Source organism: Salmo trutta, chromosome 14 (assembly GCF_901001165.1).
Source record: "Salmo trutta chromosome 14, fSalTru1.1, whole genome shotgun sequence".
Lineage (NCBI taxonomy): Eukaryota > Metazoa > Chordata > Actinopteri > Salmoniformes > Salmonidae > Salmo > Salmo trutta.
The window spans coordinates 19,501,065-19,524,782 of NC_042970.1; the positions used below are offsets into that span (position 1 = coordinate 19,501,065).

General features: G+C 43.5%; 1 protein-coding gene across 13 annotated transcripts in view; it reads left to right on the forward strand.

Moving 5' to 3' along the window:
* The window catches only part of LOC115207563 (inositol 1,4,5-trisphosphate receptor type 1), a 161,159-nt gene that overhangs the window by 110,050 nt on the left and 27,391 nt on the right, over nucleotides 1–23,718 (forward strand). For all 13 annotated transcript variants that reach the window (XM_029774752.1, XM_029774753.1, XM_029774756.1 and 10 more), the window contains 8 exons: nucleotides 2,490–2,612; nucleotides 10,335–10,510; nucleotides 11,078–11,242; nucleotides 15,208–15,397; nucleotides 15,621–15,713; nucleotides 17,841–17,989; nucleotides 18,225–18,390; nucleotides 19,564–19,724. In XM_029774752.1, coding sequence (XP_029630612.1) covers nucleotides 2,490–2,612; nucleotides 10,335–10,510; nucleotides 11,078–11,242; nucleotides 15,208–15,397; nucleotides 15,621–15,713; nucleotides 17,841–17,989; nucleotides 18,225–18,390; nucleotides 19,564–19,724 — 1,223 coding nt within the window. The remainder of the gene's footprint in view (nucleotides 1–2,489; nucleotides 2,613–10,334; nucleotides 10,511–11,077; nucleotides 11,243–15,207; nucleotides 15,398–15,620; nucleotides 15,714–17,840; nucleotides 17,990–18,224; nucleotides 18,391–19,563; nucleotides 19,725–23,718) is intronic.

Here is a 23,718-nt window from a genome sequence, read left to right on the forward strand (position 1 = left end):
ATTGTTCAAAGTAGCCACGCTTTGCCTTGATGACAGCTTTGCACACTCTTGGCATTCTCTCAACCAGCTTCATGAGGTAGTCACCTGGAATGCATTTCAATTAACAGGTGTGTCTTGTTAAAAATTAATTTGTGGAATGTCTTTCCTTCTTAATGCGTTTGAGCAGTTGTGTTGTGACAAGGTAAGGGTGGTATACGGAAGATAGCCCAATTTGGCAAAAGACCAAGTCCATATTATGACAGTCCATCATTACTTTAAGACATGAAGGTCAGTCATTCCGGAAAATGTCAAGAACTTTGAAAGTTTCTTCAAGTGCAGTCGCAAAAACCATCAAGCGCTATGATGAAACTGGCGCTCATGAGGACCGCCGCAGGAAAGGAAGACCCAGAGTTACCTCTGCTGCAGAGGATAAGTTAATTAGAGTTAACTGCACCTCAGATTGCAGCCCAAATAAATGCTTCACAGAGTTCAAGTAACAGACACATCTTAACATCAACTGTTTAGAGGAGACTGCGCGAATCAGGCCTTCATGGTCGATTTTCTGCAAAGAAACCACTACTAAAGGACACCAATAATAAGAATAGAATTGTTTGGGCCAAGAAACATGAGCAATGGACATTAGACCCGTGGAAATCTGTCCTTTGGTTCCAACTGCCGTGTCTTTGTGAGACGCATAGTAGGTGAACGGATGATCTCCGCATGTGTGGTTCCCACCATGAAGCATGGAGGAGTAGGTGTGATGGTGTGGGGGTGCTTTGCTGGTGACACTGTCTGTGATTTATTTAGAATTCAAGGCAAATTTAACCAGCATGGCTACCACAGTATTCTGCAGCGATATGTCGTCCCATCTGGTTTGCGCTTAGTGGGACTATCATTTGTTTTACAACAGGAAAATGACCCAAAACACACCTCCAGGCAGTGTAAGGGCTATTTGACCAAGAAAAAGAATGGAGTGCTGCATCAGATGACCTGGCCTCCACAATTGCCAGACCTCAACCCAATTGAGATGGTTTGGGATGAGTTGGACCGCAGAGTGAAGGAAAAGCAGCATATGTGGCAACTCCTTCAAGACTGTTGGAAAAGCATTCCTCATGAAGCTGGTTGAGAGAATTCCAAGAGTGTGCAAAGCTGTCATCAAAGCAAAGGGTGGCTACTTTGAAGAATCTGAAATATAAAATATACACTACCGTTCAAAAGTTTGGGGTCACTTAGAAATGTCCTTGTTTTTGAAAGAAAAGCGCATTTGTTGTCCATTAAAATAACATCAAATTGATCAGAAATACAGTGTAAACATTGTTAATGTTGTAAATGACTATTGTAGCTGGAAACGGCTGATTTTCTTTTAATGGAATATCAATCAATCAATCAAATGTATTTATAAAGCCAGCTGGTGTCAGCTGATCAGCTGATATCAGCTTTCACAAAGTGCTGTACAGAAACCCAGCCTAAAACCCCAAACAGCAAGCAATGCAGGTGTAGAAGCACGGTGGCTAGGAAAAACTCCCTAGAAAGGCCGGAAGCTAGGAAGAAACCAGGCTATGAGGGGTGGCCAGTCCTCTTCTGGCTGTGCCGGGTGGAGATGTATCTACATAGGCGTACAGAGGCCCAATATCTACATAGGCGTACAGAGGCACATTATCAGCAACCATCACGCCTTTGTTCCAATGGCATGTTGTTAGCTAATCCAAGTTTATCATTTTAAAAGGCTAATTGATCATTAGAAAACCCTGTTAGCACAGCTGAAAACTGTTGTACTGATTAAAGAAGCAATAAAACTGGCCTTCTTTAAACTAATTGAGTATCTGGGGCATCAGCATTTGTGGGTTCGATTACAAGATCAAAATGTCCAGAAACAAAGATTTTCTTCTGAAACTCGTCAGTCTATTCTTGTTCTGAGAAAGGAAGGCTATTTCATGCGAGAAATTGCCAAGAAACATAAGATCTTGTGCAACGCTGTATACTACTCCCTTCACAGAACAGCGCAAACTGGCTCTAACCAGAATAGAAAGAGGAGTGGGGGGCCCCGGTGCACAACTGAGCAAGAGGACAAGTAAATTAGAGTGTCTAGTTTGAGAAACAGATGCCTCACAAGTCCTCAACTGGCAGCTTCATTAAATTGTTCCCACAAAACATCAGTCTCAACCTCAACAGTGAAGAGGCGACTCCGGGATTCTGGCCTTCTAGGCAGAGTTGCAAAGAAAAAGTAATATCTCAGACTGGTCAATAAAAAGAAAAGATTAAGATGGAGAAAAGAACACAGACATTGGACAGAGGGACTCTGCCTAGAAGGCCAAATGTGTTTACATGTGCAATAGATACTGTGTGTATTTGCATCTCCTTTGAATCCTGACTTAGTTTAACGAGTGCAGCAGTATTGTGATGGTGGTGTAGTTGTAGTAGTGAATGCACTGTGTGGTTGTCTGGTGTAGAAGTGATACTGTTGACTGTCTATTGACTGTGTGTGTTGGCACTCCTCGTCCCCTCTCCAGCCCAGCCCATTCTATACTGGTGCTCTCGCAACATGTCCTTCTGGAGCAGCATCTCCTTCAACCTGGCCGTACTCATGAACTTGCTGGTGGCCTTCTTCTACCCTCTGGAAGGAATCAGCAGAGGTCAGTGACTTCTCACCTCTGTCCTCCACCTCCCCTTCCTCCTTTTCCTCCCCATCCTCCATCTCTTAATCATCTGAGTAATTTGTAGGGTGTCTGTGGCAATCAATGGCTGAGCTCTGTATGTGTAAAATCAAATCAATCACATTTAATTGGTCACATACAAGTGATTAGCAGATGTTATTGCGGGTGTAGCAAAATGCTTTTGCTTCTAGTTATGACAGTGCTGTAATATCTAACAAGTAATATCTAACAAATTACACAACATATACCCAATACACACAAATCTAAGTAGGAATGAATTAAGACTATATACATATGGACGAGCGATGTCAGAGCAGAATGGACAAAGATACAGTAGAATAGTATAGAAAAAAACTGTATATACAGTTGAAGTCGGAAGTTTACATACACCTTGGCCAAATACATTTAAACTCAGTTTTTCACAATTCCTGACATTTAATCCTAGTGAAAATCCCCTGTCTTAGGTCAGTTAGGATCACCACTTTATTTTAAGAATGTGAAATGTCAGAATAATAGAAGAGAGAATTATTTATTTCATATTTTATTTCATTCATCACATTCCCAGTGGGTCAGAAGTTTACATACACTCAATTAGTATTTGCTAGCATTGCCTTTTAAATTGTTTAACTTGGGTCAAACATTTTGAGTAGCCTTTCACAAGCTTCCCACAATAAGTTGGGTGAATGTTGGCCCATTCCTCCTGACAGAGCTGGTGTAACTGAGTCAGATTTGTAGGCCTCCTTGCTCGCCCACACTTTTTAAGTTCTGCCCACAAATGTTCTATAGGATTGAGGTAAGGGCTTTGTGATGGCCACTCCAATACCTTGACTTTGTTGTCCTTAAGCCATTTTGCCACAACTTTGGAAGTATGCTTGGGATCATTGTCCATTTGGAAGACCCATTTGCGACCAAGCTTTAACTTCCTGACTGATGTCTTGAGATGTTGCTTCAATATATCCACATAATTTTCCATCCTCATGATGCCATCTATTTTGTGAAGTGCACCAGTCCCTCCTGCAGCAAAGCACCCCCACAACATGATGCTTCCACCCCCGTGCTTCACGGTTGGGATGGTGTTCTTCGGCATGCAAGCCTCTACCTTTTTCCTCTAAACATAACGATGGTAATTATGGCCAAACAGTTCTATTTTTGTTTCATCAGACCAGAGGATATTTCTCCAAAAAGTACGATCTTTGTCCCCATGTGCAGTTGCAAACCGTAGTCTGGCTTTGTTTATGGCGGTTTTGGAGCAGTGGCTTCTTCTTTGCTGAGTGGCGTTTCTGGTCGATATAGGACTCGTTTTACTGTGGATATAAATACTTTTGGTCCTGTTTCCTCCAGCATCTTCACAAGGTTCTTTGCAGTTTTCTGGGATTGATTTGCAATTTTCGACACCAAAGTATGTTCATCTAATGGAGACAGAATGCATCTCCTTCCTGAGCAGTATGACGGCTGTGTGGTCCCATGGTGTTTATACTTGCGTACTATTGTTTGTACAGATGAACATGGTACCTTCAGGCATTTGGAAATTGCTCCCAAGGATGAACCGGACTTGTGGAGGTCTACAAAAAAAAATTCTGAGGTCTTGGCTGATTTCTATTGATTTTCCCATGATGTCAAGCAAAGAGGCACTGAGTTTGAAGGTAGGCCTTGAAATACATCCACAGGTACACCTCCAATTGACTGAAATGATGTCAATTAGCCTATCAGAATCTTCTAAAGCCATGATTTTCTGGAATTTTCCAAACTGTTTAAAGGCAGTGTATGTAAACTTCTGACCCACTGGAATTGTGAATTAGTGAATTATAAGTGAAATAATCTGTCTGTAAACAATTGTTGGAAAAATGACTTGTGTCATGCACAAATTAGATGTCCTAACCGACTTGCCAAAACTATAGTTTGTTAGCAAGAAATGTGTTGAGTGGTTGTAAAACAAGTTTTAATGACCCCAACCTAAGTGTATGTAAACTTCCGACTTCAACTGTACATATGAGATGAGTAATGCAAGATATGTCAGCATTATTATGTGAATGAGATAACGTAGAATAGTATAGAAACAGTATATACACATGAGAAGAGTAAGGCCAGGTATGTAAACATTAAGTGACTAAGATACTATAGAATAGTATAGAATACAGTATATACATATGAAATGAGTAATGCCAGATATGTGAACATTAAAGTCACGTGTTTCATTCCTTAAAGTGGACAGTGATTCCTAGTCTATGCCTATAGGCAGCAGCCTCTAATGTGCTAGTGATGGCTGTTTAACTTCTTGGGGACCCCTTCGAGATAGGATCCCGTTATCGGGATTGTTTGTTTTTTCAAAACAGCAAAGATCTAATAATTTCAATTTCTCAAACATACGACTATTTTACACCATTTTAAAGATACACTTCTCCTTAATGTAACCACATTGTCTGATTTCAAAAAGGCTTTACAGCGAAAGCAAAACATTAGATTATGTTAGGAGAGTACATAGACAAAAATAACCACACAGCCATTTTCCAAGTAAGGAGATATGTCACAAAAACTGAAAACACAGCTAAATGAAGCACTAACCTTTGACGATCTTCATCAGATGACACTCCTAGGACAACATGTTACACAATACATGTATGTTGTGTTCGATAAAGTTCATATTTCTATCCAAAAACAGCATTTTACATTGGCGCGTGACGTTCAGAAAATGTTTAGCCTCCAGAACTTCTGGTGAATGAGCACAAATATTACAGAAATACTCATCATAAACGTTGACAAAATACATAACAATTATTTTAAGAATTATAGATACAGTAGTCCTTTATGCAACCGCTGTGTCAGATTTTAAAATAGCTTTTTGGCGAAAGCACATTTTTCAATATTCTGAGTACATAGCTCAGCCATCACGGCGAGCTATTCAGACACCCGCCAAGTTCGGGGAAACCTAAACTCAGAATTAGTATTAGAAATATTGTATTACCTTTGCTGATCTTCTTCAGAATGCACTCCCAGGACTGCTACTTCCACAAGAAATGTTGTTTTTGTTCCAAATAATCCATATTTATGTCCAAATACCTCTGTTTTGTTCGTGCGTTCAGGTCACTATCCAAATGCATAAAGCGCGAGCATAATTTGAGACACAAAAAGTCTAAATGTTCCATTACCGTACTTAGAAGCATGTCAAACGCTGTTTAAAATCAATCTTTATGGTATTTTTAACGTAGAATTGCGATAATATTCCAACCGGACAATAGCGTATTCATTTCAGAAGAAAAATAAGGAAAGGCCCGCTCGTGTGACGTGCATATCCAATCCCTTTGTTGCCAGGCAGGCCACTCAGTAACTGAGCTCATATATTCTGCCCGGTTACTGGATACGGATGAAACAACTTTCGGAGGGCTTTTGACTGCCAATGGAAGCCTTAGGAAGTGCAACGTGACCACTAAGTATTTGTAGTTTCTCTAGGGATTCAAAAGTAGAACTACAATTCTCAGACCTTCCACTTCCTGGTTGAAATTTTCTCAGGTTTTTGCCTGCCATATGAGTTCTGTTATACTCAGACACCTATTCAAACTGTTTTAGAAACTTCAGAGTGTTTTCTATCCAAATCTACTATAATATGCATATTCTATTTTCTGGGCACGAGTAGTAACCAGTTTAATTTGGGTACGTTTTTCATCCGGCCGTGAAAATACTGCCCCCTAGCCCTAAGAGGTGGCCTTGAGATAGAAGCTGTTTTTCAGTCTCTCGGTCCCAGCTTTGATGCACCTCTACTGACCTCGCCTTCTGGATGATAGCGGGGTGAACAGGCAGTGGCTCAGGTGGTTGATGTCCTTGATGATCTTTTTGGCCTTCCTGTGATATCGGGTGCTCTAGGTATCCTGGAGGGTGGGTAGTTTGGTCCCGGTAATGCGTTGGGCAGACCGCACCACCCTCTGGAGAGCCTTGCGTTTGCGGGCGTTGCAGTTGCCGTACCAGGTTTTACAGCCCGACAGGATGCTCTCAATTGTGCATCTGTAAAAATGTGTGAGGGTTTTTAGTGACAAGCCACATTTCTTTAGCCTCCTGAGATTGAAGAGGCTCTGTTGCGCCAGGATCTCTGTTTATTCTACATGTGTGACTGTTACAAAACAGGATATTTGAACGAATGACACACAGAGACCATTAATGTGATGGGAGCTGCATTACAATGCATAATACACACAACCACAAGCTGTTTGGGAAGGTGAATGGAGCGTAAACTGGTTCACCCCTTTATTTTACTATTTTATGAAGTTCTTGTGATTCTATTTTGCCGTACTTTACATTTCAACAGTAATTTGCAATACACATGCTTATTTAGACGTTTAGTGACTTGATGCCTACTGTGCCAAAGTGATTTAGAGTTCTTAAATGGGAGTGACCAGTGTGTTGCTATAAGGGGTGGCTCTAGCCTTTTGGGGGCCCTAAGCGGGCACATTTTTTTGTGGCCCTCCTCTTTATGGCAGAGAAACGTTTTAAAGGTTTTCTACAGTTCTACACATTTTGCCATGGGCTGAGAGAAAATGTTGCATTTTCGGCCATGATTAGCAAAAGTTTAGATAACTGACAAATTTACAAATCTAAAAATTGTTAGCTGACATGGCTAATTCAGTGACTGTCAGTGACTGACAAAACAAAAGTAAAACTGCTGATACGCAACCAAATTTCAAACTTGCACCTTGTTTATTCTACTATTCTTACTCTAACAGTAAGTTGAAACCCTGACTAAGTTCATCTCCCCCTCGACTGCTTATGTCGCTTCTGCCTGGAGCCAGCCCTGGTTGCTTTATTGTCAAAATTCTGCTTTTAGCAACCATCAGAATTGGCTAAAAAAAGGTGTTACGCACGCCAACATATTATGCAATAATTAAGAGTAAGCAAAGTGCGAAAATTATATCAAACGTTTTACCATTGCAACATTTGATGTAGGCCTACACTCACATTCAATGTGGTTGTCTGAAGCGTGCTATAGAGTTCACAGCTGGCGATGCCTCATCACAATGGATTATTCCCCATCATTTGCAATAATGTCAATGAGTGTAATCACAATTTTTCCTTTGCCGTAAAAATATAAAATAAAAAATGTTTCATTGTCACATACACCTGATAGGTGCAGTGAATATGTTGTTTTACAGGGTCAGCCATAGTAGTACAGTGCCCTTGGAGCAAATTGTGGTTAAGTGCTTTGCACAAGAGTACATCAACATATTTTTCACCGTGTTGACTCGGGTATTCAAACCAGTAACCATTCGGTTAGTGGCCCAACCGCTAGGCTACCTAGTACCTGGCTCAGAGTTTGCCTGGGCAGTGTCTTAAGATCATCCTAAAATCTGCTCTGAGCTGGGAGTTCATTTAGTCTTATAACAGGTTTTAACAGGATTCCTAGGACCTTTTCTGAGATGCTTTGTGGATACAGGCCATGAGCTGAAGTTAAGACACACACACCCACTTAATGAACCTGTCACCAGATTCCTGTCTTCACGCTGACACTGATGAGCCTTCAGTCGGGATCCACTGCCATGTACAGTATCTGTCTCTATTGTTTGTAAATTGGGCTTTGTGTGTGTACTATGTGTTGCCTCCATGTGGTCTGGTTACCCTGAGCCTGGCAGGAACCATAATGCCCAGAACGAAGACTGCAGTGTTTGGTCTACCCTGAAAAGTGACACCTAACCGATAAGGCCTGGGGTGGGTCCCTCTCAGCTCTTAGATCATTCTCAAGAGTTTTGTCAGATAATTAATGTCCGATAAGCAGCAAAAAAGTAGAAGAAATTAGAATGTGCTTGAAATCTATATATCTGTGTGTAACCGATGTGAAATGGCTAGTTAGTTAGCGGTGGTGCGCGCTAATAGCGTTTCAATCGGGTGACGTCACTCGCTCTGAGACCTGAAGTAGTTGTTCCCCTTGCTCTGCAAGGGCCGCAGTTTTTGTGGAGCGATGGGTAACGATGCTTTGTGGGTGTCAGTTGTTGATGTATGCAGAGGGTCCCTGGTTCAAGCCCAGGTTGGGGTGAGGAGAGGACGGAAGCTAAACTGTTACATGTGGACATAAAGAAAAAGTAATACTCATTCTTTCTCTTGCTCTCTCTCTCCTCTTCTCTCCATGCCTAAGAGCAGTGTTAGTCTGTGGTGATGTGTAAACCACAACCCCAGTCATTAAGGCCTCTATTGTTCCAAGGCAGTTGAAGAAGACCCACATTGTGACTCACATAAACTTTACATTGTTCTGTCTAACTGGGGTCAAGCAGTGCAGTCCCTTTTGTGTGTGTGTGTGTGTGTGTGTGTGTGTGTGTGTGTGTGTGTGTGTGTGTGCGTGTGCGTGTGCGTGCGTGTGTATGCGCGCGTGTGTGCGAGCGAAGGAGCTTAGCATCAGAATCAAACTGTAGGGCTCAGGACACGTCCGCTAGTGTGCGATGGGGGAAATGATGTCAGCTTAACAATGTAGCCAGCCATCATGTGCATAAAGCCTTGGCTTGCATATCATTATTGCTCATAGTAAATCTTAAACGCACATACAATTGATTGGTCCATACTAATGTCTGTCTGGATGTATGCCAGCTCTAATGCTGCTCGTTGTTAATGTTCAATCCAGCTGCTTGTAAATAGATGTGAACTTCAGTGGCCTGGTAGACCTTTACAACTTTTTCAGCAATACTTTCTAAGTATATTGTGTGGAAGTGTGACATTAAGATAATAAACTAAGCTTTTATTGAAATACATTTTTGAGAGCAGAAATGCAAAGACTTGTGCTTACAGTATGCAGGTGTAGAGATAGATGAACAAAAAGTAGGAATAATAGGATTAGATTAGTGAGAAATGACACCTGTAATACTGTGTCTCTGAAAGTTGGTTTCTCTAAAGGTCCTGTGAGTTAACAGAATTGAGCATTGCCCAGAGCTCGGCAGATGCACTCTCCTATAAAACATTCCTGGGCTTGGCTGTGGAGTCCAGCTCCCTGGCGGGCTTTCAGCCGGCAGACCTGGGATCACTCCCAGACCATCCCTCATGAATTTCTCAGGAGCCAGGTGTATTTTTAGCTGCCCAAGTTATGTAACATGCACCTGTCATGTGATCTCTGCACGGAGAGGAGAAGAGGGGGCAAAACTGGCCTCTGGCTGGGGCCTAGAAGTGAATACGGCAAAACCGCCGATATTGTTTTCATCTTAACACACATGCACGCACACAGTTATCCGACTGACTTTGTCCTTGTGTTGCACAGATAGAGCTGGGACTTAGCCACCAAGTTAGTGCCAGGTAAGCTCATGTTAAAGCTTCACTGAACCACAATATTCTGATGTGTCACACTTTAACCTCTGTTGTAACCGGCAGTATTGTGATGTTCTAGAGCTCTGCCTCGTCTCCCCGAGGAGATATTTTGCCTGAGCATGTCCAACAGGTGAAATTACTGCAGACGGATGTCCCGCACTGGAGGCCTAGAACAGATTGTTTGCTTGTTAATACAACCCAATGCATTGCCATCTATCATTATAGCAGTTGGATGACGCTTGTAGTGTTGGCTGCTTTTGTCTTTTGATTCAACATTCAATATAAACAGATCTTTAACTGTATCTACAGTAGTCCTATGTGTCACTGTATGAATATTCCATGTAGGCATCTTGTATAGACAACACTATCCACGCCCCATCTCTACCTTTAACCCCACTTCTCACCTCTCTCCTCTCCCCCTCCTTCTTCCAGGTACGCTGGATGGTCACCTGTCAGCCCTGCTGTGGATCGCCATGCTGGTGTCCCTGGCGATCGTCATCATCCTGCCCCAGCCCCACGGCGTCCGGGTCCTCATCGCCTCCACCATCCTCCGCCTCATCTTCTCTGTGGGCCTGGAGCCCACGCTCTTCCTGCTAGGGGCCTTTAACGTGAGTGTGTGTGTGTGTGTGTGTGTGTGTGTGTGTGTGTGTGTGTGTGTGTGTGTGTGTGTGTGTGTGTGTGTGTGTGTGTGTGTGTGTGTGAGTGACTGGGAAGGTTTGTGGTCACATGGTCCTGTCATTGTAGATCCTGTGCCCTCAAACGCCTTATCCAGTGTCCTTGCCTGACCTGTATGTGAGTTGTAGTGTGTCACTGTGGGATTCCACAGAGCTGTGGCGCTCTTGTGTCAACCAGACCAAATGAACACTCACTGTACCCATCCAGTGTATGTGACAATAAAACATTATTATTATTTTTGTATTTTTTTGTTGGATGGATGCATGACCAATGTTTCTTGCACATCAAGTTTTTTGGAGTGATGTCAACTTTTCTGGGAGCAATTTTCCACCTCTATGCCAGTCTCTGTAAAATAACAAAAGTTGGTTGAGTCTTAGTCTGCTGTGCTTTATTGTTTCTGAATCTCTTAGTTGTTACAGATGCCAGTATGTACTTTTAAATGAACATGGCAAAGTTGTTGCTCTTTGACTCAATCTTTCGATGTTTTCCACGTTCCTCAGGTGGGCAATAAGATGATCTTCTTGATGAGTTTTGTGGGGAACAGAGGGACGTTCACGCGGGGCTACAAGGCCATGATCATGGATGTAGAGTTCCTCTACCACCTCCTGTACCTGATCATCTGTAGTCTGGGTGTCTTCGTCCATGTCTTCTTCTACAGTCTGCTGGTAAAAACTGTACTCTCACTCACTCGCCTTCTCGCTCGCTCACTCTCTCAAATCAAATCAATTAAAATTTGATTGTTTGCGTACACATATTTAGCAGATGTTATTAATTAAGGATGTAGCAAAATGCTTGTGTTCCTAGCTCCAACAGTGAAGAAATATCTAACAATACACAACAATACACACAAGTCTAAAAGTAAAAGAATGGAATTAAGAAATATAAAAATATTAGGACGAGCAATGTTGGAGTTTGGAGTATGTGTGCATATACAGTTGAAGTCGGAAGTTTACATACACCTTAGCCAAATACATTTAAACTCCGTTTTTCACAATTCCTGACATTTAATCCTAGTAAAAATTCCCTGTCTTAGGTCAGTTAGGATCACCACTTTATTTTAAGAATGTGAAATGTCAGAATAATAGTAGAGAGAATTATTTATTTCATCTTTTATTTCTTTCATCACATTCCCAGTGGGTCAGAAGTTTGCATACACTCAATTAGTATTTGCTAGCATTGCCTTTTAAATTGTTTAACTTGGGTCAAACGTTTCGGGTAGCCTTCCACAAGCTTCCCACAATAAGTTGGGTGAATTTTGGCCCATTCCTCCTGACAGAGCTGGTGTAACTGAGTCAGGTTTGTAGGCCTCCTTGCTCGCACATGCTTTTTAAGTTCTGCCCACCAATGTTCTGTAGGCTTGAGGTCAGGGCTTTGTGATGGCCACTCCAATACCTTGACTTTGTTGTCCATCTTGCCACAACTTTGTAAGTATGCTTGGGGTCATTGTCCATTTGGAAGACCCATTTGCGACCAAGCTTTAACTTCCTGACTGATGCCTTGAGATGTTGCTTCAATATATCCACATGATTTTTCATCCTCATGATGCCATCTATTTTGTGAAGTGCACCAGTCCCTCCTGCAGCAAAGCACCCCCACAACATGATGCTGCCACCTCCATGCTTCACGGTTGGGATGTGTTCTTCGGCATCAAGGTACACTTCCAATTGACTCAAATGATGTCATTTAGCCTATCAGAAGCTTCTAAAGCCACAACATCATTTTCTGGAATTTTCCAAGCTGTTTAAAGCCACAGTCAACTTAGTGTATGTAAACTTCTGACCCACTGGAATTGTGATACAGTGAATTATAAGTGAAATAGTCTGTCTGTAAACAACTGTTGGAAAAATTACTTGTGTCCTGCACAAAGTAGATGTCCTAACCGACTTGCCAAAACTATAGTTTGTTAACATGAAATGTGTGTAGTGGTTGAAAAACGAGTTTTAATGACTCCAACTTAAGTGTATGTAAACTTCCGACTTCAACTGTAGGGCAGCAGCCTCTAAGGTGCAGGGTTTAGTAACCAGGTGGTAGCCGGCTAGTGACTAAGTTCAGGGCAGGGTACTGGGTGGAGGCCGGCTAGTGATGGTTATTTAACAGTCTGATGGCCTTGGGATGGAAGCTCTTTTTCAGTCTCTCGCCCCAGCTTTGATGCACCTGTACTGACCTTGCCTTCTGGATGATAGTGGGGTAAACAGGACGTTGCTTGGATGGCTGAGGTCCTTGATGATCTTCTTGGCCTTGCTGTGACACCGGGTGCTGTAGGTGTCCTGGGGGGCTGGCAGTGTGCCCCCGGTGATATGTTGGGCAGACTGCACCACCCTCTGGAGAGCCCTACGGTTACAGACAGTGCAATTGCCGTACGAGGTGGTGATACATCCCGACAGGATGCTCTCCATGGTGCTTCTGTAAAAGTTTCTGACGGTCTTAGTGTAACCGGTGTGAAATGGTTAGCGGGGTGCGCACCAGTAGCGTTTCAATCGGTGACATCACTCGCTCTGAGACTTGAAGTAGTTGTTTCACGTGGCTTTTGTGGCGCGATGGGTAACGGATGCTTCGTGGGAGGCAGTTGTTGATGTGTGCAGTGTGTCCATGGTTCGAGCCCTGTTAGAGGCGAGGAGGGGGTCGGCAGCAATACGGTTACATTGATGCTGTTGACCTGGATCACTGGTTGCTGCGGAAAAGGAGGAGGTCAAAAAGGGAGTGAGTGTAACTGGTGTGAAATGGCTAGCTAGTTAGCGGGTGCGCGCTAATAATGTTTCAATCGGTGATGTCACTCGCTCTGAGACTTGAAGTAGTTGTTTCCCTTGCTCTGCAAGGGCTGCGGCTTTTGTGGAGGGATGGGTAACGGTGCTTAGAGGGTGACTGTTGTCCATGTGTGCAGAGGGTCCCTGGTTTGAGCCCAGAGGGACAGAAGCAAATGCTGTTACATTAGGGCCAAGCAAAATTTCTTCAACCTCCTGAGCATGCATACCACCTCAAAATATCCTCCTGGGGTTGCAATCCATTTCAGCACACTGTCTGTGTGGGTGGGCTGTTTCAGATTGTCAATGATGTGTATGCTGAGAAACCTGAAGCTTTTCACCTTCTCCACTACAGCCCCGTCGATGTGGATGGGGGCATGCTCCCTCTGCTGTCTCCTGAAGTCCACAATCAGCTCCTTTGTTTTGTTGGCGACACTCCACAATGGCCCTCATGTCCTCCCTGTAGGCTGTCTCGTCATTGTTGGTAATCAAGCCTACCTCTGTTGTGTCGTCTGCAAACTTGATGATTGAGTTGGAGGCGTGCACGGCCACGCAGTCATGGGTGAACAGGGAGTACAGGAGGTGGCTGAGCACGCACCCTTGTGGGGCCCCTGTGTTGAAGATCAGCATAGTGGAGGTTTTGTTACCTACCTTTACCACCTGGGGGCGACCGGTCAGGAAGTCCATGACCCAGTTGCACAGGGCGGGGTTCAGACACAGGGCCCCGAGCTTAATGATGAACTTGGAGGGTACTATGGTGTTGAAGGCTGAGCTGTAGTTAATGAACAGCACTCTTACATTCTTACAAGTATTCCTCTTGTCCAAATGGGATAGGGCAGTGCGATGGCGATTGCGTCATCTTTGGATGTTTTGAGGTGGTACGCAAATTGCAGTGGGTCTAGGGTGTCAGGTAAGGTGGAGGTGATATGATTCTTAACTAGCCTCTCCAAACACTACACGATGACAGCTGTGTGTACTACGGGGCGATAATAATTTATTTTAGTTACCTTCACTTTCTTGGGTACAGGAACAATGGTGGACATCTTGATGCAAGTGGGGACAGCAGACTGGGATCGGGAGAGATTGAATATATCCGTAAATAGCCAACTGGTCTGCGCTGTCTGGGCCGGCAGCCTTGCGAGGGTTAACATGTTTAAATGTCTTACTTTAGCCACGGAGAATAAGAGTTCTCGGAAGTGGCCCACGTCAGTAGCACTGTGTTATCCTCAAAGCAGGCGAAGAAGGTGTTAGTGTCCGCGTTTCCCTTTGTATCCCTGCCACATATGTCTCATGTCTGAGCCTTTGATTGCGACTCCACTTTGTGTCTGTACTGATGTTTTGCCTGTTTTATTGCCTTACAGAGGGCATAACTTAACTGGGCCTTGTAGCCATCCCAGAAGGGAGAACAATGTCCCAAAGTTGTTGAACCGCGAGTACTGCAGGCAATGTGTTGGTAGAACTTCAGATTTGCATTATTAAAGTCCCCAGCTACAATAATTGCGGCCTCGGGATATACACATAGTCCAGTGTACTTTCTTGCGAGCCACCGTGGTATCGGATTGAGGGGGAATATACACCCGTTGACGATGACCGAACAGAATTCTCTTGGGAGGTAATGCGGTCGGCATTTGATTGTGAGGTATTCTAGGTCGGGTGAACAAAAGGACTTGAGTTCTTGTACGTTATCACAATCACACCATAAGGGGTTAATCATGAAACATACACCCCTGCCTTTCTTCTTCCCAGAGAGTTCTTTATTCCTGTCTGCACAATGTACTGAGAACCCAACTGGTTGTATGGACTGGGACAGTGTATCTCACCCACTCACACACTCCCTCACCCTCCCCTGTCTCCCACTAAGCTGTGTTTGTCTCTTGTTTCTCCTGTAGCTCTTTGACCTGGTGTACAGGGAGGAGACACTGTTGAACGTGATCAAGAGTGTAACCCGTAATGGCCGCTCCATCCTGCTGACTGCCGTGCTGGCTCTCATCCTGGTCTACCTCTTCTCCATTGTTGGCTACATCTTCTTCCAAGATGACTTCCTCCTCAATATTGACAGGATACCTAATAAAACACTAGGTAAGGTCAAAGAGCAGGCACTATGACACTTAGGGGTTCCCAAACAGAACGACTTCTTCTATCCTCCCCATTCTGATTGTCACATTTTAAAATAACTTACACCAGATTTCCTGCTGTGAAATAACTCTGCAAGGCCAAATATGGTCCCTCCGTTACAATAGACAATATTGAGACAACAAAGGCACGAGTGTTTCTCCTGACGTTTTGTTTTCCTGTTTGGCAGAGAGTGGAGCCAGTATGGTGGGAGATTTTCTGTCAGCAGGAGTGTGTCGGAAGGACAGCGGGGAGAACTGTTCCACAGAAGCTGTTATGGATGGTATGTGCTCCAGGAAAAGTGTGTGTGTGTGTGTGTGTGTGTGTGTGTGCGCGCAGGCTTGCATGTGTGTCAAGGGGGTCTCCTGTGTCCTCACAGACCACTTGAGTCAGTCCTCCCCCAGAGGAGACGCTTCCCACAATTCCACTCAGACAGAAATCTGTACTATGAGGCAGTCATGGGATTAGGCCTTGGTTGGTCTTGGTTGGGTTTGGCTGGGGGAAGCACACAGGGTTTTAGACCTGGCTAGGTTTGGCTGGGCTGGGAGAGGCTATACCGACACTCCTGATGCCCAAATTGATGACATATGTCGTGCAGCTGAGAGTCGATGGATTCTGTTCAGTCAGTCGTCCTGATAAGCCTTTCGTTCCCAGCTAGCTAGTTTATGCTCGCAACAACAGCATGGCGCTACTTAAAACTTGTCAAAGAAAATGTGATGTTTATTTCAATGGGAGAAGGAGAAATAACGTGTAGTATTGGTCACCCTATGGAATCTGGATGTTACCGTGACATGCCAATTAGCTAACGTTACGACAAGCCGGTGTGAATGACCAATGCAACGGTGTTGTGAGGTGCTTCCCACTGGGCAGCAATTGCTTCACCGGGCAGCTGTATCACGTCACTGGCGGTAGTTGACGTTGCCAATTTCTTCCATACTCCATTATATTTTGAGCAGCCTACACAAGAAATAACTTGTAATGGCAGTAAACATCTTGATGGCACAGTGATACAGTCTACTGCTGCTCAATGGCAAGAGTTTGCGCTGCAAACCTGCAACTTAACACATGGCACAGTGTTCATGCTCCCGAGTCCCGCGTGCCGAGCACTGCTGTCTTGAGGTAACTTAGAGGGAAGTATAGATAGTGCAGCTAATATCAGGCCAGGGTGACAGGCAGCTAAAGCACATTTGTTGATTTTGTAGTCTGATAAAAACTGAATGATTCTCAACTCCCAAGTTCCAACTTCCTTCAAGTTTCAAATTCTCGCTGAAATTTCTAGCAACAAGCATAAACTAGCTTGCTAGGGAGGGCTCATTAGGATAAGACAACTGACAGAACTGACAACCGAGTCTGTTTGTCCCCACTCAACTCTAGCTGTGCAACACACATCATCAGTTTTGGGCACCAGGAGTGTCCGTATAGCCTCTCCTGGCTGGGCTGGGGGAAGTGCACAGGGGTTTAGGCCTGGCTGGGTTTGGCTGGGCTGGGGGAAGCGCACAGGGGTTTATACCTGGCTGGGTTTGGCTGGGCTAGGGAAAGCACAGGGGTTTATGCCTGGCTGGGTTTGGCTGGGCTAGGGAAAGCACAGGGGTTTATGCCTGGCTGGGTTTGACTGGGCTGGGGGAAGCACACAGGGGTTTAGGACTAGCTGGGTTTGGCTGGGCTGGGGGAAGCTCACAGGGGTTTAGGCCTAGCTGGGTTTGGCTGGGCTGGGGGAAGCGCACAGGGGTTTAGGCCTAGCTGGGTTTGGCTGGGCTGTTGGAAGCTCACAGGGGTTTAGGCCTAGCTGGGTTTGGCTGGGCTGGGGGAAGCTCACAGGGGTTTAGGCCTTGCCGTGTGTGTCTGCTACTGGAGGACCAGGATCCAGAGGGAGGGGGAGGAGAGGTTAGGGATTAATTGCCATCAGGCACAGGACGTGTTCGCTCTGAGAGGGCACCGGGGGCAGCTCATTGGGATCCTGGCATTCTAACAGACACTGTTGACTTCTTCAGAAAAATCTCCCAAATTAAAGATGACCTCAATGCTTCCTTAAATGTGCTGAGCCAACCTTTTCTGGACCTTGTCAGGCCTGACGGTGTCTAGGTTCAAACTTCATGTAGGCTTCCACCACCATCACCACCACCCAAATGAATGACACTAGTCTGGTGACTTGCTGTTTTGTGAGAACTGTGGTATTGTCAGTGGTTCCTGTGCTGGGAAGAAGCAGGCTGTGGTATGGTTGATTTACAGGTTTATTTTGAGTGAGATGTTAAGCTTTGGTTTGCACAACATTGTCCTAATTCACTAAATCGTTTTTCCCCCCCCTCAAGACAGAATTTGCCATGAGGTATTGTATATGAGAAATGTAGATGTGAGTTAGAGGATTGGATTTGTTGTGGATATACACGATGTCCCTGATGTCCCTGTGCAGCTGCCATAGCCACCCAGCCGTCGGCGGTGGTGATTGAGGACAAGGAGCGGTCGTGTGACTCCCTCCTCATGTGTATCGTCACTGTCCTGAGTCACGGCCTGAGGAGTGGAGGTGGTGTGGGGGATGTTCTGCGGAAGCCATCCAAAGAGGTATGCAAATGCCCATGTTGAACACCATCAATCCATTTACATTTCCCACAGGTCCAGAAAGAGGAAGAAACCAACGCAGTTTAGCTTCACCTCAATCTCCATTATTGCTAATCAACAGGGAACAATTTTGCTGCAGTTATGCTTCATAGCTGCAGTCGTCTTTGATAGTTGACTTGTTGAAATGTACAGGTGTATGTTACCAAATTACTTTTCCTGTCTCTCTTGTATTTGCTAGGAGCCTCTATTTGCTGGCAGGGTGATATATGACCTACTTTTCTTCTTCCTTGTCATCATCATCGTCCTCAACCTCATCTTCGGAGTCATCATCGACACCTTTGCCGACCTCAGGAGTGAGAAACAAAAAAAGGAGGAAGTCCTGAAGACAACATGCTTCATCTGCGGTGAGTGGCCCAACCTGGGTCTGGCTGGGCTCTTCTGGCCTATGTCCACTGCTAGTGTTCAGTGGGCTGATGCTCAGCTATCATGGTGGTAGCTGCAATTTGAGCTTGGGTTGGAATGACTAGTGGATGTGGTCTGTAGAGTCTATGAAAATAAGTGCTATTTCACACTAGGCTTGTGGTGCAGTCCAGTGTGTGTTGGAGGAGGATGAACAGATGAGTGGTCTAACCTGAGACTGCACTGTAAGTCTGTCTGAGGCGGTTATTTAGCAATAAGGCCCGAGGAGGTGTGGTATATGGCCAATATACCACGGCAAAGGGCTGTTCTTTTGCACGACGCAACGCGGATTGCCTGTATAAAGCCCTTAGCCGTGGTATATTGGCCATATATCACACACCCCCGAAGTGCCTTTTTGCTCTTATAAACTGGTTACCAACGTATTAGAGCAGTAAAAATAAATGTTTTGTCATACCCGTAGTATACGGTCTGATATACCACGGCTGTCAGCCAATCAGCATTCAGGGCTCAAACCAGCTAGTTTATACTGTTGCATGCCTCACAGCTGGCCCGTGGTAGAATGGGGGCTGTTTTACTCAGCTCAGCAGCATAAACATCACAACGCCTCCTCTTCCCAGAACCAGAGTGGTTAGTCATGGCTGATGCGATGCGGAGGAGTAACTTCCTCCTGTTACCATGCAGGTTCTTGACCATGTTAGTGTACAACACTCACTCAGCCATGAGACACTCCTCCCAAAGTGTAATGCAATGGAAATGAACTTTTTCACATCGGCATACACAAGCTATTAGTTAATGTAGCCTTAGTTACTGTAGCCTATGCTGTAGCCTATTTTTTGACATTTTCATGCATTTTACGTATGGCTGGCCCCGTGGGATGAAGTAGGATAAATGGGCAAGTAAAATACAAATGTATGTAAGACATTGAGAACCAGCTTTAAGACCCTATTCTATTCTCCCTCTGAAGTGTATTGTATTCTTCTCTCCAATGACAGAACTAAAGTGACAGACTAAAGTCATGAAAATCCACCAGACTGATAATGAATGAGTCATTATTGCCACACATGCATTTGTTTGTTTACAGATTAAGTAACTGCCATGCATTTATGTTCCGGCATGTGTGTTTGACAATTTGTTTTTGTGTGTCCCCTCGTGTGCAGGCCTAGAAAGGGACAAGTTTGACAACAAGACGGTGACATTTGAAGAGCACATCAAGGTGGAGCACAACATGTGGCACTACCTGTTTTTCATAGTGCTGGTGAAGGTGAAGGACTCCACAGAGTACACAGGACCAGAGAGCTACGTCGCTGAGATGATCAGGGTACGACTAGACTACTACGCGTATTATGACCTAAATATCTTATAACTTGTAAAGTACCAGCCAAAACAGCTTATTATGAAGGAAATTCTTGATAATACACATCAAGATAGGCAGGTATGTGGTCATAAATAGATCTCTGACAGGGAGTTGGCAGTTCTGCATGACTTCATCAGAAGCGTATTATGCTCACATATCTGAGCTTTGATCAAATGTGTCTCCTCAGAATGCAGGTCAGCTCATATACTAGATAGAGAGATTTTGGCATGCAGTAAAATATCTCTGTTCCATGGTGAGAATAAATCTAAAAACATGTTCAGAATCAGAAAACCACATAAGCGCCAATACATTGTAGACTTTTTAAAGGTCCTCCTCCACTGCTTTGCTGCAGATGGTCCAGTCCACCATCTACTAATCTAAATTAACTCAACCTAGGGTTATGTGGGTCCTGAGTCGAGGAGAGTTGATTGCTATGGCTGGCCAGGTTTTTCACCATTAATTGGCAGCTGGCCCAAAGCAGCGGCATTGTGTTGTGTAATCCCTGCCTTCGTGACCATTGAATCCCTCCAAAGTATTATCACATCTGTAAGCTTTGTGAATAGAGAATTAAGATCCAGACAATGTTCTGTTGGCATGGAGAATTAAGATCCAGACAATGTTCCGTTGGCATGAAATGTGGTAATCCCCGAAAGCAGCCATCCCAGCAAACCAAAATTGGTTCTGGGTAAGTTCCTAGAATATTCGTTCGGTTGTGGTAAATATTCTCATAACACAAAACTGTACAGTTGTGCTGATAATTATAGAATGTTTGTATAAAACTTTCACCTGATGTTGCAAGAAAGGTTCCGAGAACCCATTTCACCTGTTCTTTAAAGGTTCACAGAATGTTTCATTAGGTTGTGGGAACAGTCTGGAGGGAACATTGTGGGGACATCACAAAACATATGTTCCAAAACAATAAAACTATACAGTTGTGTGGAAAATTCAACCATGTTTATTTTAGGGGGCAAAAACATTCACCTGATGTTACAAGAATGTTCCCAGAACACATTTCTTCTGTTCTTCAAAGGCTCCCAGAACATTTCTTAAGGTTGTGGGAACATTGTGGGTATATGACAAGAGAGAGTTTCCTAAAATGCTAAAACTGTCCAGTTGTATTGTATTTGTATTTATTATGGATCCCCATTAGTTGCTGCCAAAGCAGCAGCTACTCTTCCTGGGGTCAAGCAAAATTAAGGCAGTTTATACATTACAATACATTCACAGATTTCACAACACACTGTGTCCCATCAGGCCCAAACTCCATCACTACCACATATGTACAGTACTAAATCCATGTGTATGTATAGTGTGTATGTTATCGTGTGTGTGTGTATGCATGTGTCTGTGCCTATGTGTATGTTGCTTCACAGTCCCCGGTGTTCCATAAGGTGATTGTTTTCTGTTTTTTAAAATCTAAATGTACTGCTTTTGTGGAATAGAGTTCCATGTAGTATTGTGTGCCTCCCATAGTCTGTTCTGGACTTGGGGACTGTGAAGAGACCTCTTGTGTCATGTCTTGTGGGGTATGAATGGGTGTCCAAGCTGTGTGCCAGTAGTTTAGACAGACAGCTCGGTGCATTCAACATGTCAATACCTCTCATAAATAAAAGTAGTGATGAAGTCACTCTCCTCCACTTTGAGCCAGGAGAGATTGACATGCATATTATTAATATTAGCTCTCTGTGTACATCCAAGGGCCAGCCGTGCTGCCCTGTTCTGAGCCAATTGCAATTTTCCAAAGTCCTTTTTTGTGGCACCTGACCACACAACTGAACAGTAGTCCAGGTGTGACAAAACTAGGGCCTGTATGACCTGCTTTGCTGATAGTGTTGTTAAGAAGGCAGAGCATCACTTTATAATAGACATACTTCTCCCCATCTTAGCAACTACTGCATCAATATATTTTGACCATGACAGTTTTACAATCTAGTGTTACTCCAAGCAGTTTAGTCATCTCAACTTGCTCAATTTCAACATTATTTATTACAATATTTAGTTGAGGTTTAGGGTTTAGTGAGTGTTTTGTTCCAAATACAATGCTTTTAGCCCTAAATATTTCTAAAACTAACTTGTTCGTTGCCACCCACTCTGAAACTAACTGCAACTCTTTGTTGAGTGTTGTAGTCATTTCAGTCACTATATTAGCTGATGTGTATAGTGTTGAGTCATCCACATACACAGAAACTCTGGCTTTTCTCAAAGTCAGTGGCATGTTGTTAGTAAAACTTGAAAAAAAGCAAGGGGCCTAAACAGCTACCCTGGGGAATTCCTGATTCCAACTGGATTATATTTGATAGGCTTCCATTAAAGAACACCCTCTGTGTTCTGTTAGACAAGTAAGTCTTTATACACATTATAGCAGGGGGTGTAAAGCCATAAAACATACGTTTTTCCAGCAGCAGACTATGATCAATAATGTCAAAAGCTGCACTGGAGTCTAACAAGACAGCCCCCACAATCATTTTATCATCAATTTCTCTCAGCCAATCATCAGTAATTTGTGTAAGTGCTGTGCTTGTTGAGTGTCCTTTTCTATAAGCATGCTTAAATTCTGTTGTCAATTTGTTTACTGTAAAATAGCATTGTATCTGGTCAAACACAATTTTTCCCCAGAAGTTTACTAAGGGTTGGTAACAGGCTGATTGGTCGGCAATTTGAGCCAGTAAAGGGGGCTTTACTATTCTTGGGTAGCGGAATGACTTTAGCTTCCCTCCAGGCCTGAGGGCACATGCTCTCTAGTAGGCTTAAATTGAAGATGTGGCAAATAGGAGTGGCAATATCGTCTGCTATTATCCTCAGTAATTTTCCATCTAGATTGTCAGACCCCGATGGCTTGTCATTGTTGATAGAAAACAAAAAATATTTCACCTCTTCCGCACTGACTTTACGGAATTCAAAAGTACAATTCTTGTCTTTCATAATTTGGTCCAATATACTTGGATGTGTAGTGTCAGCGTTTGTTGCTGGCATGTTATCCCTAAGTTTGCTTATCTTGCCAATGAAAAAGTCATTAAAGTAGTTTGCAATATCAGTGGGCTTTGTGATGAATGAGCCATCTGGTTCAATGAATGAAGGAGCCGAGTTGGCTTCTTTTCCCAAAATGTTATTTAAAGTGCCCCTAAGCATTTTACTATCAATCTTTATATAATTTATCTTTGTTTCATAGTGTAGTTTATTTTTATTTAGTTTAGTCACATGATTTCTTAATTTGCATTACGTTTGCTAAATCAGTTGGGCTGCCAGATTTATTTGCCATACCTTTTGCCTCATTCCTCTCAACCATACAATTTTTCAATTCCTCATCATTCCAAAGGGATTCAACAGTTTTTACAGTCGTTTTCTTAATGGGTGCATGCTTATTAGTAACTGGAATAAGTAGTTTCATAAATGCATTAAGTGCAGCGTCTGGTTGCTCCTCTATTTATTTAACTTTTATTGAATTAGGCAAGTCAGTTAGGAACATATACTTATTTACAATGACAGCCTAGGAATGACAGCTCGGGATTCGATCTAACAACCTTTCGGTTACTGGCCCAACACTCTAACCACTAGACTACCTGCCGCCCCTTACACACCACAGACCAGCAGATATTCTTTACATCATCAACATAGGAATCACTACAAAACTTCTTGTATGACCTCTTATACACTATATTAGGCCCAGCCTTTGGAACTTTGGTTTTCCTAGATATGACTATTATATTGTGATGAAAACATCCTATGGATTTGGATACTGCTTTAAAGCAAATATCTGCAGTGTTAGTAAAAATGTGATCAATACATGTTGATGATTTAATTTCCTGTGCTGTTTTTAACTACCCTGGTAGGTTGACTGACAACCTGAACCAGGTTGCAGGCACAGGTTACAGATATAATTTTTTTCTTGAGTGGGCAGCTTGATGATAGCCAGTCAATATTTAAATCACCCAGAAAATATACTTCTTTGTTGATATCA